At 36.4% G+C, this 16,954-nt stretch overlaps 1 protein-coding gene across 4 annotated transcripts; it reads left to right on the top strand.

Annotated features, from left to right (window-relative positions):
* Window positions 1–271: 271 nt before the first annotated feature.
* Window positions 272–15,956, top strand: LOC106150970 (follistatin-A). 4 transcript variants are annotated; one of them, XM_013524015.2, is made up of 6 exons: window positions 272–483; window positions 5,757–5,948; window positions 7,788–8,009; window positions 8,216–8,440; window positions 12,424–12,660; window positions 13,155–15,956. In XM_013524015.2, the coding sequence occupies exons 1-6, from the start codon at window positions 405–407 to the stop codon at window positions 13,211–13,213; spliced, it is 1,014 nt and encodes a 337-aa protein (XP_013379469.1). In that variant the 5' UTR covers window positions 272–404; the 3' UTR covers window positions 13,214–15,956. The 4 variants fall into 4 exon arrangements, with proteins under 4 accessions (XP_013379469.1, XP_013379470.1, XP_013379468.1 ...); XM_013524016.2 differs by lacking the exon at window positions 272–483 and adding an exon at window positions 694–1,459 and having other exon boundaries at window positions 13,188–15,956; XM_013524014.2 differs by lacking the exon at window positions 272–483 and adding an exon at window positions 698–1,459.
* The last annotated feature ends 998 nt before the right edge of the window (window positions 15,957–16,954 follow it).

Here is a 16,954-nt window from a genome sequence, read left to right as displayed (position 1 = left end):
ACAATAACTGAGTTTCAATCTAAGTACGTGAAACATTTCTCCTATTTCAGTCAGCTTTATATTCCGTTTTGTAATCCTATGCGAGTAAAACCGTTGTTTTGTTTATTAGTGATATCTACTATTTCAAACCACACTGAAATTGGACAACCTCAGCGTGTTTTGACTGAAGTGCCCCACGAGGAGCGTTCGCACTCGTTGGCGTTCGAGCCGTCTCTTTTGACGGACGGGGGCTGCGGCTGCACCTACCAGTGACGAGATCTTCCCGTGGACTGAAGGCATACTTAACATAATTTCCCCCCAAATAAATAGCATCACACTTCAGATGCCCCCTCAGATGTTAGTGGAAAACTGTAGGAGAAACTGGATGCCATTGTATTCATCATTACTACCAAAATCCCATAGATATGTGCAGCGAAGCCGATGTAATGACTTGTCTTGCAGTATTTGTCAGTATCTTATTATTTGGAGGTCATCAGACGTCAGGTGAGAACGTAATGTAACTGCTTGTCTGTAAAAAGGAAGTTCGTTATGTAATAAAACTACTTTGACGTACTTTGATTTTTTAAAATCAATAATATACCAATTAGGACAACTGCGGCAGCAGCAGTAATGATGTCAGACTGACAGTGCCAGTAGCACAAAAAGGGACAGTAGTAATGGGCTATCTCAAAACGCTTTTTTTTTTGTTATCACTGTTATTTAATCAGTTTTATGGTTGCTTTTCTCAAACGGATGAGAGATGTTTCTCCATAAAAATGTGTAGCTTTATTGCATTTTGTCTGACGGTTTCGCTTATTCTGTGAGCCTTTCTAAACCCCACAACTACTTTTAACACCTTTAGTCCTTTAATCGTGAGATGACGTGTTTAAAGGCATTTTGATTAAGTACAGTTCATCTAATACATTATCGGCCAGGAATGTGACACAAATGAAGGTATTTCATTCCTCTAACTGGGAATGGGTCTCCAAACGAGTAAATAATCGTTGGCCTTGAATCCCCCCACCCAAATTAAAGCAGAAGGTATTCCGATTAAAAAAGTCATGCTTCTCTATTGTTTTAACTGGAAATGTTTAGCAATGCGTGTTCTGAGTCGGTCCCTTTAGTCTCATTCATTGACGGGATCGCTAACCACGTGGTTGGGAAGAGGCAAACATGGTCCCCGTATAAATTGCGTGGATAGCCAGACGGAGAGAGATATATGCGTTAACATCGGTGTTACGTGCATCACATCTACGACAGTGCCCTTATTGGAAAAACGATTTTTTTCTGCTTCGTTTCTATTATATCATTTTATTCTGGACGTTGGAAGAGTCAGGCTGATTGCATAAAATATAAAAAAAACTGCTTCTTGCAAAAATGCAGACTTTTACCATCATTCACCGCGCCGTAATGGGGAAATCCGTGGTCCTGCTTACTTGCTTGTGGATGATACTCTATATTTCATCAAGCCCAGTGGCAGGTAGGTACAGCGATTTTGATATAGTGGATACTTTCGTAAAAGAAACTGAATCGTTTTAAACGTCGATTCTTAGTATTTTTCAGAATGCGTACCATTCCCGCCACTTTATCTTTACTTTCTTTTATATTTCAGGCACCTGGTATCTTTCTTGTATCTCTGATATATATTTTTTTCTTTCTGTGAATAGACGAGATAAATAGCCTGGTTTGTCTGGCACTTTGCCCTCCAGTGCACTTGAAGCGTATCTTTAGGTTGAGTAATCGTTTACATGCTGGAATTTCGATTGCACATTAAAACGGCATTTTGCGCTCGAAATCATAAAAACAGCACAGAATAACATCATTGATGTGTTGTCTTGGAAAGATAAACCCACTCACTGGAGGTGGAAGAAGTGGTGAGTTGTTATACACATAAGACAAAGAGCGCGACGTAAAATGAGGTTATTTTTCCGTGTTAACGATTAACCTGTAAATTTACGGCACGTTTTGCGGCAGAACTCGGCGCGTTTCTGTGACGGAGAGCCATGTATCTTCATTGCGGTCTGGAAGATGGTTAATCATTTTTCGCCGTGCAATATTTCATTGAAGACATATGCATTCAATGTCCCATTTCATTCGAAATCCTTTCATTTACACCAGCAATCTACGCTATTTAACAAGACTGTATGAATTAATTGGCCAAGGAGTTGTCTAGATAAACTTTGGAATGAAAGTTTGACAAGGGTTGTAGCTATTTGTCCGACACTTTTTCGTGCAAGGGAAATCTTAGTTTAGTATAGAGAAAACACATTGATCTGTATCTAAACAATCATTATTTAGAACGAGTATAGCAAAATACATATGTAAAACACTTCATGTTTGTTCTCCGTTGCTTTGAGTGGACATCACGTATTTGACAGCCAGTCAATGAATCCATTGGGGCGCGGCCGAAACAGGTGCCCTTTTCCTTTTCGGCAATATTATCAAACCATCTACAATTTCAATAAAACGGTACCCATGGACCTCAAGTTAAACTGTGGACGTGTCAACCCCTTTCATTCCAAAGTTTACACAGACGTCCCCTTGGCCAATTCCTCTCGCTCTAAAAGTTAACAGAATAAGTATTTTTCACGAACATGAGTGCCAAAATGTGCCGTAGATAAAAGACAGGGTTCAGCTAGAAGTCAGACGTAATTTTATGATTTCCAATCAAGTGAAATTTTGTTATTCCGACCTCACAACGATCTGGGGTCATCCATTGTTGTAAGCGAGGCGATGTTTTGCCGAGTGGAGGAGACAGGTCGCGACCTTTTCGCTAACAAAACCCAAAATCGGACCGAATTCCTCACAGATGGACTGATCAAGATATCAGGGGCGCGGCAATCCGGCGCGTGGCACGACGGGTGCGTCCTTAATGAAGATGAGAGTCGCATATCACCGCGACCGAGAATGACACGGCAGTTACCGGAGGAAGGTACTTCTGACACGGAAACTCACATAATCTGAGGCCTTGCGTCTTTTCGTCTTTTGTCAGCCTTCGAGCGGTCGCGATGGCTCCTCTACACAGGAATCCGCGTTTTTCTCCACAATCACTCGAATTTCATAATACGTGTGGTTGGTTGTCGTATTTCAGATATTCATCTTATCACTTAAACAAATATTTGTTCGAGGAAAATATGTATCAAGATGCCGATTACGTGAAAAGCCAAACAAATAAATATTTCTTTGCGTTGAATTAAGTCGTTCCAATGAAATAAACTGCTCCATCATCTCAGGGAGAGAGCTCACTTATTATTATGAGAATCACACACAATAGCATGTTTCGTGTGCTATTTTTACCGAGCAGATAATGAAAAATGGCACTACATAGTTAAATTTATCTTTGTTATTTCATTTCCATCAAAAGACTCACGCAAGGTAAATTTGTACCAAAGTATTGAACCAATAAATTTAAGTGCGTCCAACCCTGCAAATGATTAGCGAAGCCGTCTCCTAACAAGTAATGAAATAGCTGTTTTGGTGCTTTTTACGAAAAATTTTAAGTTCGTCAACATTCTTCCCCGTCGTTTTAAAACAAATGCTGTAATATATAAAAGGTGCAAGGGAGGAAGCACTTATTTTTAATGTCAAATGCTGAGTGGCGTTTCTCTAATATCTGAGCTATTTAGCCATGTCTGGTCTTATTTGTTTTCACGTGCTCCCCACTTAGAGAATGTACATGCCTATTATCTACTAAAGATGCGTCTGGGAGGTCAACCTGGAGGTCAGAAAAAACTTGCCGCTACTAAAAGAGTGGCAAGATTGAGTCAATATTTTCATAATCATTTGAACAAGTTTTGAAGCTGGAATATTAAAATGTTGTGCCCCTTGCCCATGGCCCAGCTTGTCACTGTTTAGGTGGGCATGGTCTTTTTGTTAGATCAACAAAGTCACATCCGCCGGGAAGTCTTTGATTGTTGTGCTGAGTGATCCCTCCGTGCAGTAATGGTGCTCGAATTCTTTTTTGCTGTTTTTATAAATTAATTTGTTTTGTTTTCGCTAACAAAATTAGCATCAGATCTGTGATTCAAATGCAGCAGATAATGAAACACCGGCTGCACAAATGCGTGATTCACTAGTGCCTTCACATTCCTCAAGCATAAATATGAAGTTATTTGGTACAAACGTGTTCATTTCTTCAACAGCTCTGTCCCATGTCTTGATGGTTGCGATGTGACACATGCCCTTGGGTACTTATGAGCGTTTTCCAACGATATGTTTTCACCTTCTCCTCAAATTTAATGATGCCCCCTCCCTCCTACGCCGTGTGCCGCAGCTGCTTATGCACAAAAAGACGATCTTGAAATTAGTGAGTGTCATATTTCAAAACACTTTAAATATACCGCCTACGATAAATCATATCCATTGCATTGGACAACACCAGCAATAGCACTTGACTGAACTAAGTATCAACGTATGTTTTCTTGACTGGAGGTGAGAGTGTAGTTTAGCCATGACCCACGACACTGAGACGACACTGAAACGATGGCAATTAATTGCTTTCTTTCAAATATATATATATTTTTGATTGATTTAAGCTAATATCCAATATTCGTAACTTGGGCCAACAGGTTCACATTACGGATCTACTGTTTTTGTCTGGACATATCATTAAACAAAGTCTTCAAGAATGCCTTGACTGTGAAATATTCCTAAATTACGAACCAAACCGAAAACTAAATCGTCTGTAAGACGTGATGAACAGCCTTGCATCTACCAGCTAATTCTTAAATTCCAGTCTTCTGGGCTTGCTGCCAAGTTCTGTTCTGCGGTGGAAATAAATTCTACTCTACACAAGTTACTGTTCCATTATTTGTACAATGTTTTATGCTTTGACGATTTGTTAAGCATCTCATTGGATCCATGACATAGGCTTCTGTGCAAGGGTAGTGTACTCCAGTGTTCTTTGTCATTTAGTCTTCAACCTGACTCATTATTCCAATAAGATGATTGGGAGGAAATAACCCCTTTCTTTATAATTTTCAGTTGGATATGGTTGATAAACGTATCCACAATGGGTAATCAATGTTAACACAAAGCCTCCTCGTGGTAGTACAACAAACACTGATTAAACATCCTTCCTACGACTTGTGCATGAGTGCCAGATATCTCCAACGGCTATGTGGAGATGCTTACCAATTTAATCTCATATTATACTATCGGAACAGTGTGTTTCCTTTTTGTATTTTACAAATTTCTAGTTACAATCATCTTTTACTGCCTCTGGGTATTTTGTCTATATGATTTGTTCTTCAATTTCCTTGTCACACAATGCAAACGTTGCTCTCTTCCAAGCAACTGGTAGTGCAGGTTTTGTTCTTTACGTATTATGTTCTGTGTTCAACCATCTGAATCAGTCTGCAACAGTTCCTGGGAGGTTTGGTTAATTGACCGAGTGAGTTGGTAAGCGTAGCATCAGTATATCAACAAGGAAAATTACTTATGATTATCTTTTTCAGGCACAGGATTTTGAGAAGGAAGGGGATGTTGCATTCAGGTTTTCTGTCAGCAGCAATTCTTTTGGGGTTTATTTGTCCATGTCTTTTATTTTTTAGAAGGAACAAATCAACTGAGCCTTCAAATTCTTTAATCAAATTGGCCAAAGGTGGTTCCATTTTACCATACATTGCATAATATAATTTTTACTTGAGCTAACAGCTCCTAGGCCAATTAGAAAAGTGCTCCCACAAACCATGCACCCCAAGCTTCAAACTGTGAATGATGGTTTCTTCTACACAATACAACATAGTTATTTCTTGCTACATCTTCTTATATTTCAGCTGGGAATTGCTGGTTGATGGTTGGCAGCAATGGACTGTGCCAAAGTTTCTATAAAGGCAATGTATCCCGGGAGGAATGCTGCAGAAGGGGGCATGCAAATAGGGCATGGACACCAGAAGACTTATCCTCAGGGGAACTGTTCTACATTTTGGCCATAAGACAAGGGGCTCCAAACTGCCAACCTTGCCAAGGTATGATACACAGTTCATGGTTTGCAAAGAGCACCATCTCTGTCAAGACTATGGAGAAACTATGTTATATTCTCTTAGAAAGTACAACTAACAACAGAGACCCTTTGTGTAATTGTGAAAACTGAAAATAAATAGAAAAAGCAGTTTATGAGTAAATCTGAAAGCCCACAATCATGATCATGCTCATTGTAGCCCTGTATAAGATGACGGGTGCCAACAGACTGACGTTTGTATGAAGGGCCAGGTTATTTATTTAGCAAAGAAGTTAACTAAGGTAGTTGGCTTTTTGTCAAAAGTCTAAGAAAAAGGTATCCAGGGAACCTGTCTACAATATAATTAAGTACAAGAAAAACACCTGTTACATGATCGTCTGGATATACAGATCTGTTTGACCAGGCTAATTAAACTGAAAAAATGCAATGCCCATCATTACCTTTATGAAGACTTTCAGAAAGTGACAACTGTTAATGAATACATTTGAGTAGATACAAACCAGAAGCTTTCTATCTTAGTGACATCAACACTAAGAAATCTAAGAGGCAATAAGGATAAAGCACTTCTGTTCTAATCATATTATCCTTTCAGACCTGTTTTGGTCTATTTTGATATACACTGAATAACATTTAATTTGGTATTTCCTTAAAAAAAGACTCTTGAAAAACATTTTTGCCTGTGAAGTTCTTTTTTTAGTGCAAAATGTGTGTTTCCTATTTCCTCCCTCCCCTTATTAACAGTTTTAACATATTTCTCCCATAATAAATCCTGACAAGTCTTACACCTTTTGAATGAGCCTTGTTGTATAATTTTGTAATCATGTTCTAAAAATAATAGAAACAGAGGACATATTACGTAATGCAATAGAACATGTTTAGTTGGTTGTACTTAGACAGTGCAACACATTTATTCAATAATTGTTCGTGACTTGCTAATTAATTTCTTCCAATTTCAATACATGCTATTATTTCTAAATCAGAGAATAAAGAGCAGGTAGCAGATGATACATGTACCCCACTTTTCCAATATACTCTCTTCTGTCAGGTTCTGCAGAACTGTTCTGATAAAATTGGCACTTAAATAATGAAAGAATGCCAACAATACACATGTCAAGTGAACACCATTAAGGGGGCTCATCCAAGAGTCTAAAACTGCATGATGCAATATAAAAACACGTCAGAAGCAATATGAGGTGTGAGAAATCTAGCTTGATATTACATTTTGTTGTGAGACCTTGGGATATCTTGGATGATCCCCATTCCACATCCCATCCATCCATTTCACACACCACCCCCTTGCAAGAAAGTTTAAATTTACTTTCACAATTTTTCACTTGGTCTCTACAGAAGAGATCCATTTATCAATTTCTAGGAAAATGTGCTTTTTCTATTGCACACTGCAACAAGTGTCTGCCAAAAGCATAACATCAAAACCGCAACAAGTGCTTTGCATAGCTCTAGCATCTCTAGCAACTCAGGTGAAAACAGATGTTAGCTCCATCAAATCCACACTAGTTTGCAGCATACAGCTGCACTAATGTTCTGAGCCTGTAATGTTTATGTGCTCCTTCTGTCTGTTGTTTACTGATAGATTTGACATTTTGTCCTTCCTTATATATAAATATATATGTGCTTCTTATGTTTAACCTTCTGAACTTCAAACAAATTTACATTTCGTTTTAAAAAAAGACACCAGAATTGTCTTTAACAGCATTGGAGGCAAGTTATTACATCAAAATAAGCATGTGATAATAAGGCATTACTTTGTATTTAAAGTTCATTTAATGGTGATTGAGCAATTTTATGATTATGATTATTTTTTAAAACTTTTTGTTTTTTCCCTCAGAGACCTGTGAGCAGGTAAAATGTGAGGAAGGCAAGAGATGCAAAATGCGCAATGGCCGCCCCAAGTGTGTGTGTGCTCCGCGATGTTCCAGTAACCGACCTCAGCACAAAGGCCCGCTATGTGGTACTGATGGCAGAATGTACCGAAATCACTGTAGTATGCTCAAATATAACTGCAGACACAATAAAAAAGTGGAAATTGCTTATTTTGGAAGATGTCAAAGTGAGTGTCTGTGTCTACTGTAGTGCAAGGATTGTTTATGTTAACTGCTTTTCAGTTGCTAAAATGAACTTTTTCTGTATGATATTTAACATGTTTGAAAGGATTGGAGAAAAGTCTAAGGTGCATCAGAATTTCTTGATGTTCAATTTCTATCATAGGCACAATTATGTCCAAAACTTTTAAAAATTCCCTTTTCAAACTTTCAGAATCCTGTGATAATGTAATATGCACTGACAACAAAAACTGTGTGGTGGATCAGAATGGCATGCCTCACTGTGTGTACTGCTCTATCCACTGTCCTCCCGCCCACAGTGCCAGCCAGATGATCTGTGGGGCTGATGGCGTCACCTATGAAAGCTTCTGCTTGCTGCAACAAGCCACTTGCAGGAAAGGCAGGACAATAGGCAGTGCCTACCACGGCCCATGTCAAGGTAAGCTTCTACACGAACACCAGACAAAATATTTCTACAAGGGGAAAAGTCTGGAGATTAAATTTTATTTCCAAAAGGCTTGTCCTGTATCATCCAATGGAATTTTAGATGCTAGTTCATGATAATGTTTCTTTGGCATACAAGTTTAAATCCAATATTCTGTAGTGTTCGGTAAATACAAAATCCATGGTCCAAAAATGCAAAGCCAGAAAATTTAAAGAAATGCCACCACTTGTCGTCTCTGAAATGTGATTTTGAACCGATGGTGATGTTATTCAGTTTTAATCCAGAAGTTACTCAGGCAAAAATTTAATAGATTAAGCCTATGCTGCATTGTAGTTGTAAGTGAAATTTCGTATTGGATAATTTTTGAGAATTTGAAGTTTAGGACTTTTTTTGGTATGGATAGATGAAACATGAACAAACTGAAATGGCTTTCATCACATGTGACACCTCCCACATGCTTACACCTGCACTCACCTGGACTATCTTTTCCATTTCTGCAACTTTTAAAGTTTTTAAAATGCTTTTAATTCTAAGTCAAATTCGAGTTTAGAGAAACAGTATAAATGCAGCTTTAATAGTGGTATCATAGAAAAAAAAAACATAATTCTTTCAACATTCATTTAATTCAGCAAATTAACCTGAAGAATTGTAGGGGTTATGCATAGGAATGAATTCAATCAACTGCTAATCAATGTGTCTTGGGAAAACTTACAAGCTCTTTAACTCTGAAATTTTGTATATACTCCCGAAATTGAAAGCAACTGTCTGGCCTTTTTTTCCTAATACCCAGAGAATAGTAAATTTTAGTCCATGAAGGAGCAAATTTTTAAAGACAACCATCAGTGTCAAATGCATTCCATAAAAAGATCACGTAGATATTTAGCACAAGCATAAGATAAGCACAAGACTCGAGGGTTCAGCTATCTAGTATATATATTATTTCATTAATTGCTGCAAAATACATTTTGGTTAAAGCAAATGAAAATTTGTTTTAAAAATGATTTGCAGGTTTCTTCTTATTTAATAGTTTATAGAAAATCCACTCATTTACTCTGTTACAAAGAAAATAAAAATACATGCAGATTTACATAGGTCATTGGGTACACCATAATCTATTGCTGGCTCGTCTGAATTAGTTTTAGTAGATAAAGGAAACATTACCAGTCTGGAGTATAAATATCTTCTTTACAAAAATGAATTCTAAACGAAAGTCAAAGGCTCTTTAATTCAAACCATTCTTAGACAGCTTCTACTAACAGATTCCTAGACAGAGGAGCTATTTACGGGGGAAGAGGGTAAGAGGGTACAGGACTGAAATGGGAATGGAAATTTAGTTTGTGCGAGTTCAGGTCAGTTGGGAGACCATCCAAACAAAGAGGTGACAAGGTGGAATTCCATGCAGAAATGTTAACAATGTGTAGACTTGTTTCTACAGTTACGCAGTGCATTTCCCTCTTCTCAATTGATAAAAAGAGATGGGTAGGTGTCAAGGTTATTGTCGCAATTTTTCTTACATCCTCTGGTATTGGTGAAATATTAAGTGTCAGTCATAAAGCCAACTTAAATCCACATGACACCAAACCTGACAAACCAAGATACGGTAATGACTCAATCTTTTCAATGAGCAAAAATTATCAAACTTTCAGATACATCATTTTAAAATCATAAAAATTATATTTTTTGTATGCATTTGTAGTGCTTTTAATGCATAGAATAGTTCTATAAGGTAGTCAAACTGCTTTTTCAATTTTGTTGTAACCACTCAATAGAAATGCTCTTATTTTAAGAAATTATCACTTAAAAATACAGTATCTGTATAATTCACAATTCCCCCCCCCATTGAAAAGATCTAGTCATCAATATATCATCAAGGTTGCTAAGTGTAGGTCTGTGTTATGCCCTTCATAAATCTGTTTAGTTTTTCTCCTTAAAATAAAATATGCTGGCTTAAAAAGAACAATGCCCTGTTGAAGATGTAGTGAGAGGAGCCAAATGTTGCATTAATAAATGCTTTTTCTGGGTCTTTTATTGTAAATGATGTGCACTGCAGCACCATTGTCCCAATATCTAGATCACAGTCAACCAAACAGTATTGGCTTGATTTTGAGATTTAAAGGGCATTTGTGGTTGAGCCAGTTTGGAGGAGGGGGAGAGGGAAGTGCTTTTCAAGCTGTTGAACTAAGTAGGTCAGTGACCTTGATTTCATCTTCCTTCTCCTTTTTTTAATTATCTTGAAAAAGATTTTCCAATGGATAGAATCATATGATTATATTTTCAACATGTATGTTTTAACCTGAGAAAGGGTGTAAATTAAAATGCACGACCACACACAGGTTTTTAGTGGTTTTGGTGCACTTAGATATTAATTTTTAAAAAAGCCTAAGGCAATAACATATAATAAAATTATATAGTCTATAGAGTTGAGTTGTCTTTCAGGGAGAGAATCAGAAAGGAGTTTGATGGTTTTTTCATGGGAACAATTTGCCTTCTTTGTACTGGAAAACCTCACAAATTGTCATTTCTGGCTATCGCCTTCAATTGCGTATGGCACTTTTCCAACATCAATATCAGATACTTAGACAAAATTGCACATCGCTTTTCGTCAGGCATCAAGAACTGTGAAAATAAACCTTGAAATGATTCAGTTCAGACTGATTAGGAGTCAAAACATACTGGCTACATGCACTAGATTGCTGGGAGAAAATATCAACGGGCAGGGCATTGTTTTGAATACTGAAAGAACACTTCTACTAGGTATTTTATGTTCCCTTGAATTGATCCTAATCAGTTATTTGGAAATTTAATCTGTGTATTGAGAAAACTGGTGGCCCTAAGTGCACTTGCCCTTGCACTTGACCCACCCAACCTTGCTGTAAGCCATAGTCTATCGGTATACAAAACAGATCTTTTCCTGGAACAATTAAATCTGCTGACTGCATGAGAGTGCTCAAAGTGGAGAATTATTTTTGTCATCAATATCCTTGAGTATCTTTAGGTTGACAGTTTCTTTCAATGGAGGCTTGACTGCAAATAACAAATTTAAGATCTTAAGACATAATCCTGATTATAATGTAAATAATAGGTGTTTGAAGATGATTGCTTCCATTTCTTGAGCTGCATCAGCAGATAACTAAGAAATAAAAACAACTCTTACATTATTTCAGTTTCCTCACAATGCTTGACAACATTTTAATTCTTGTTTAACTTACTGATTTGAAACATGAAATTTCATATTGTATTCCCTCCCTCTGTGATTTATATTTTTGGCAAAAGTTTTACATTTGAAGAGACACATTTTATAATTTTTATATCCTTGGAGAGAAGTAGGCTTTTTTTATTTTTATCAAATTTTAGAATATGCATGAATTCACTTTATTAAACCACTGCATTGAAAGTTATGTATGTGACAACACACGCTTTCTTACTAAACTTGCCATGGTGCCTTAAAACTCTGAATCTGGCAAAGTGCCAAATTTTAAAGTATCTATTGAATACAATGGTATACACAAGCAGTGTATACTTAATCAAAACAAACAGACAGTTGTGTATTCTGTGAATGCTAGACAAATCCTTGCATAAATTCCGACTTCCTTTACAAATACAATCCCGTACCTTTTAACCCTCTCTCATCATCTGCATTTGTTGATCTATTCCCCCTTATCCAAACCATTCCACACTTTGCCCATCTTAATTGCCCAATGTTAATTGCCTTAAGTGCTTCCTACTGAACTTTTATCTTTGGCAGACAGCCAATAAACAATGACCTCTCTGACTGTAGAAACTTCCTAAAATTGTTGGCAACTGGTCAAAACATTTATTGATTAAACAATTTTCTCAGTCATATTCATTGTAGTTAAATACCACCAGTCCATTTTTTGCCAATACAATTCTAGCAGATTAAAACACCATATGTAAACAAAAGTCATATATTTATAATACACATTTTTGTTCATAGAGTTCTTTTCATTTATTTATAGGTCATATCACCTGCCAAAATCTAACTTGCTCAGATAATAAGAAGTGTCTTGTCAACATTAAAACAAAAAGACCGCAGTGTGTGTCATGTAATATGGACTGCTCAGACTATGGGGCACTAAAAGTTTGTGGAACAGATAATCAGACCTATAGCAGCTGGTGCAAGATGCATCAGACTGCCTGCCAGATGGGTGTAGTGATAGAAACTCAACATGCTGGTGCATGTGGAACATTAGGAGGTAAGAAACAACATACAAAAATCTAGTTCTCGTAATTCCCCGTGTCTCTAGATCCAAATGAAAGTTGTTAAAATCTTTTGTCAGTTGTAAAACTACTAGACTTGAAGAAAACTTCCCAATAAACCACTCTTTTTGTGTGTTTTATGCCAAGTGGATAGATGGCACTTTGCCAAGACAGACCTCCTTCGATCCTCACTTTATGTCAACTATGCAAGTAATGCACCTCTTTCAGTCTTTGTCACTTAACAATCTGAACTGATGTAATCCTAAACCATCACCAACCTTCCCTGTTCCAACAGTAACCACCTGATAATTGCACTGCCATGACTTGTGTCCAGTTTGTGGGTTGCACAGCTCCTTTTTCTAAACTAAGCAATAATCCTACCAAATGCACCTTAATTGTATGTGTATGTAACAGTGTATTAGTCACAGTAGATGTTGTGGTGCTCGCATGAATTTTCACCTGTTTGTTTTTCTTCCCTCTTTCCTCCTAGATGCATTTAATGTGGACTATTACGATGCTTCAGGCATAAATGACCCAAGCACTGAGTGATTTGGCCACGGCAAAGTACTGGATCAAGTCTACTGAGCATCTTGGACAGGGCAAGGCAGCAAGCTGGAGAGGGATTTTCAGCAGAATCAGTCAGCATAAGAACGCAGGGGTCTTATGAAAAGCCACAAACACTAAGTTCAATTCCCTGGAAAATGGACTCTGTGAGCTTCAACAAACTCACAACCCAAATATACAGACTGAATGTTACAACCAGTATTATTCTTGACATGTTAGTACTTTGCTTAACAAAGGTGATGTGTTTTTGTGTTGCAAATGATATTACTGTACATGAAAATATTCTGAATCCTTATCATTTAAAATATTTATTGTAAATTATATACCAGTAACAATTATTTAATTTATGAATGTTTGAAATGGAAATGCACTTGACTGTGAAGGTGGTTTAATACCATGGCAAATACTCCTTCAGGACAAGTCTAGATCTGTTATTAGCACAAAATAAGCCTTGGTACAAGCTGCCATTTTTAAGTGTTGGTACATGTATTGGTATATATTCATGTACAGTATGCGTACAACAAATGCATGCACATGTCAGTATCATATATAATATTCTAGGTACAGTTTGTATAGACAACTGGTTATTTATGTACATTAGGTATATCCTAGTCCAATCTGAATGTATACATTGGCTATAGTTAAATGTATATCTGAAAGGTAAAAGTTAGAAATAAATTCCAGTTTTAGGCATGTCAGTACTACAATTAGTAAGTAAAGAAGGAAGTAAGGCACAGACCTGGATTTTCTTCCTGTCAAGTGCATGTCAGCTTTCTTAATAAGTACCTCAAATGAGAAATCACTGAAACATGCCCAATTAATCTTCCATTTAAGTATATTCCAGCAGTATATTTGGACAAGGTACATGTCCACAAGAACTTGGTGTAAAGTACATGTCCAACAGGATTTTAATTTGAGTTAAGAGTGCAGCGTATAACAGCAAGCCACTCTCAAAATCTGATAAATTCTGTTTAGACGATACAAATTCTGGATCAGAAATGGGCCTTTGACATGTGTCACCAAGCTGCAAGGGTAGTAAATGGTCTCTCCATTGCACAGTAGTCTGGTTGTCTGATGACACAAATAGGACAAATTTCCTGACCAAAGTCATCCAGATTTGACAATAAAGTGGCACATAGGTTATCAGGAATATGTGTTCCACCACACCCTAGCTACATCAGCCGCTCGCCTTTATTGTGCTATCAAATCCGACTGTAAAGTGAAAATATAATATTTATGGCAGAAAGGAATCTCTAGAGTTTGAATTTTCAGTGATGGATAACATTGTATAAAGGAGTATTGACTCAATCGTACTTTCTTCATAGAAATATGTTTTAGTTTATAGTGTGGCTTTGTTAAGTAACTAATTTATTTTCCTGTAAATAGTAGCCTGTATGTTAATTATTTAATGAGTTGTTAGACAAAAATACAGAAAGTAGTGGTATAAACTTAAAAACCAACATCCATAGACACCATATTGATGAAGAGCTCCAAGGAGCTGTAACATTATCCCAAGATGTAAATGTTGTCTTAAAAAATCTTTAAGTTTTGTTGCAGCAAATTACTACCAGAATCTGAGGTCAAATCTGAGCATATTCATGGAAAGTGAGTTTGAATTTTTGCTATAGTGTGCTTCCTTGGCCATATATAGGAAAACTAGACTAGATTACTTTATATTATTGATAGTAGATAACTGCTGCAGTAAAGCTTTAAAGATCTTTCTTTCAGTTATAATTTTTATGATTTTCTGAACTACCCAAGACAAAGGCTATAAGGCAAATATGTTTTTCTGGAAACTAGGCAAAATTAGGATATGAAGAATTCATCGAATTAAATCAAAACCTATAGGTACTTATTATTTGAATTCTGTTTTTCTATAAATATACACAAGATATAAAGACTATGATATAGGTTCATTTTAGATAAAGAAGACATTTAAATGAATACAACAACTTGTAAAAAGTGTTAGTATGCATTCAAAACAAACCTCTGCTTTAAAGGTATGTGTATCAAATACCTCTTTTTCTGTCAGCATTCTGCACATTACTGTGGTGAACATTTATTTAGTTGTCAATTAATTTGTTCATATTATACAACTGTTAATTATATAAATAGAAGGCTGGTAGGTGCAGGTGTTTCTTTACATTTCAATGCCAATGCAGGCCCGTAGCCAGGGGGGGTTCGCTGGGAAAAGGTCCACTCTGGGTAAAATTTGATCTAGGTACATGAAGTTTTTATGGGAAAAGGTTCACTTTTTCAGAAAAAGAACCCCCCTTTTGAAATTGCTGGCTACAGGCCTGCAATGTATTGCAACAGCATTAGTTACAGAAAAACGCTCTCTCCCTATGTTCCATTCTACGTATGCTTTTGTTCCTGTAAGCAGCAATGTATATACGTTTTGTGACTATTTAATTTCACTGAATCTCCGTCCAAGCACATGTCACTTGTCTTAACCATGTATGTAACTTATTTATGTTAGACAATATCCAGTTTATGAAATATTCCAATTAAGGGGATTTTCAAAATATCAGTACTCTGGCCAACAGTCCTAAATTCAGACTAACTGTGCCATCTTTTATGATTCTATTTTCTCCCTAGGTTCTCACTATTACTATAACCCCATTATTCTTTAAACCCACACAAATGTTTTGTGATAATGCTCTCATCAAATTTTGTGCAAGGATTTTATTTTTGTATGTTTTGACAAATAAATGTATTATTTTGCTTATCCAATGAGTGATTGTTCAGTTAATTGCAGAACATCTCTTAAATAATTAACACCACTAAAAGTACCTTACGTACCCCAAAAATTAAAGGGATAACAATTCTTCATATGAGATCCATATGTCATAATAAAAACATTGTAAACAACTCACAGAAATATAATTTATTCTATTTTACCACAAAAATGGCAGTTAAAGCAATTATTCTGAAATCTGTGCTTGCCATCGGACCATGTGACCTCCATAGATGGCTATACTCTGTAATAATCTTTTAAGATATTATTTAAAAAAAAGAAAAAAGAAAAAAAAACAGTTGTTATCCCTTTAATATTCATATTATTTTCCTGCAAAAGGCTTTGGCAAAATTCTGACAGTTCATGAAAAAATGTAACTAATGATTTTAAAAAGAATTAATCATCTCTATTAATAAATAAAAACATAGTACGTTTTCTGAGAAAATAGGCTTAACTCATGAGGGCATGCACGTGCAAGGACCCAGAGTGTAATTGAAGCAATTTGTTTCCTAAAATGAATGCAAGGAACAAGGAAGTGTGGCACTGGAATTTCACTTCCTTTCTGTTCATATCCACTTATTCAACCAAATCGGGAGATAACTAACACTGAAAACTGCCTGTATTTACTACCTAAAACCAATTAAAAATTTTATGACAGTGAGGGCTTAGGGTGGAAACATCAGCAATTCTATATGTTGTAACCTGCTGCACATGCTAAATATGAACAATTTGCTGCAAGGTGATAGTAATTCACCACTTAAAGAATCTGAAAATTGAAAACAAAAACCAGCTTGAACATAAGTTTTTAAATTTCTTTTTAAATGGACAAATTAAGTGCAAGACTGTTCAAAGCAGCATAAGCAGGACACCCTAAAACTTTTTTTTTCAACTTTTAAAGCCTTTCAGCTTTATCTGGTACCAATAAAATCAAAATTATCAGAAAAAAATGCAAAACTGAAGAAGGTTTTGTTTTGAACCAATAATAGAAT

Source organism: Lingula anatina, chromosome 1 (assembly GCF_051362555.1).
Source record: "Lingula anatina isolate TDL-2025a chromosome 1, LinAna3.0, whole genome shotgun sequence".
NCBI classification, from domain to species: domain Eukaryota; kingdom Metazoa; phylum Brachiopoda; class Lingulata; order Lingulida; family Lingulidae; genus Lingula; species Lingula anatina.
This window is presented reverse-complemented; position numbering and strand designations above follow the sequence as displayed.

What these genes read in the sequence shown, in the direction of transcription:
- LOC106150970 (XM_013524014.2), top strand. Translation starts at nt 1,357, where the DNA reads ATGCAGACTTTTACCATCATTCACCGCGCCGTAATGGGGAAATCCGTG. An exon ending in CTACCACGGCCCATGTCAAG is followed by an intron (nt 8,441 to 12,423) that starts GTAAGCTTCTAC and finishes ATTTATTTATAG; the next exon opens with GTCATATCACCTGCCAAAAT. An exon ending in TGCATGTGGAACATTAGGAG is followed by an intron (nt 12,661 to 13,154) that starts GTAAGAAACAAC and finishes CTTTCCTCCTAG; the next exon opens with ATGCATTTAATGTGGACTAT.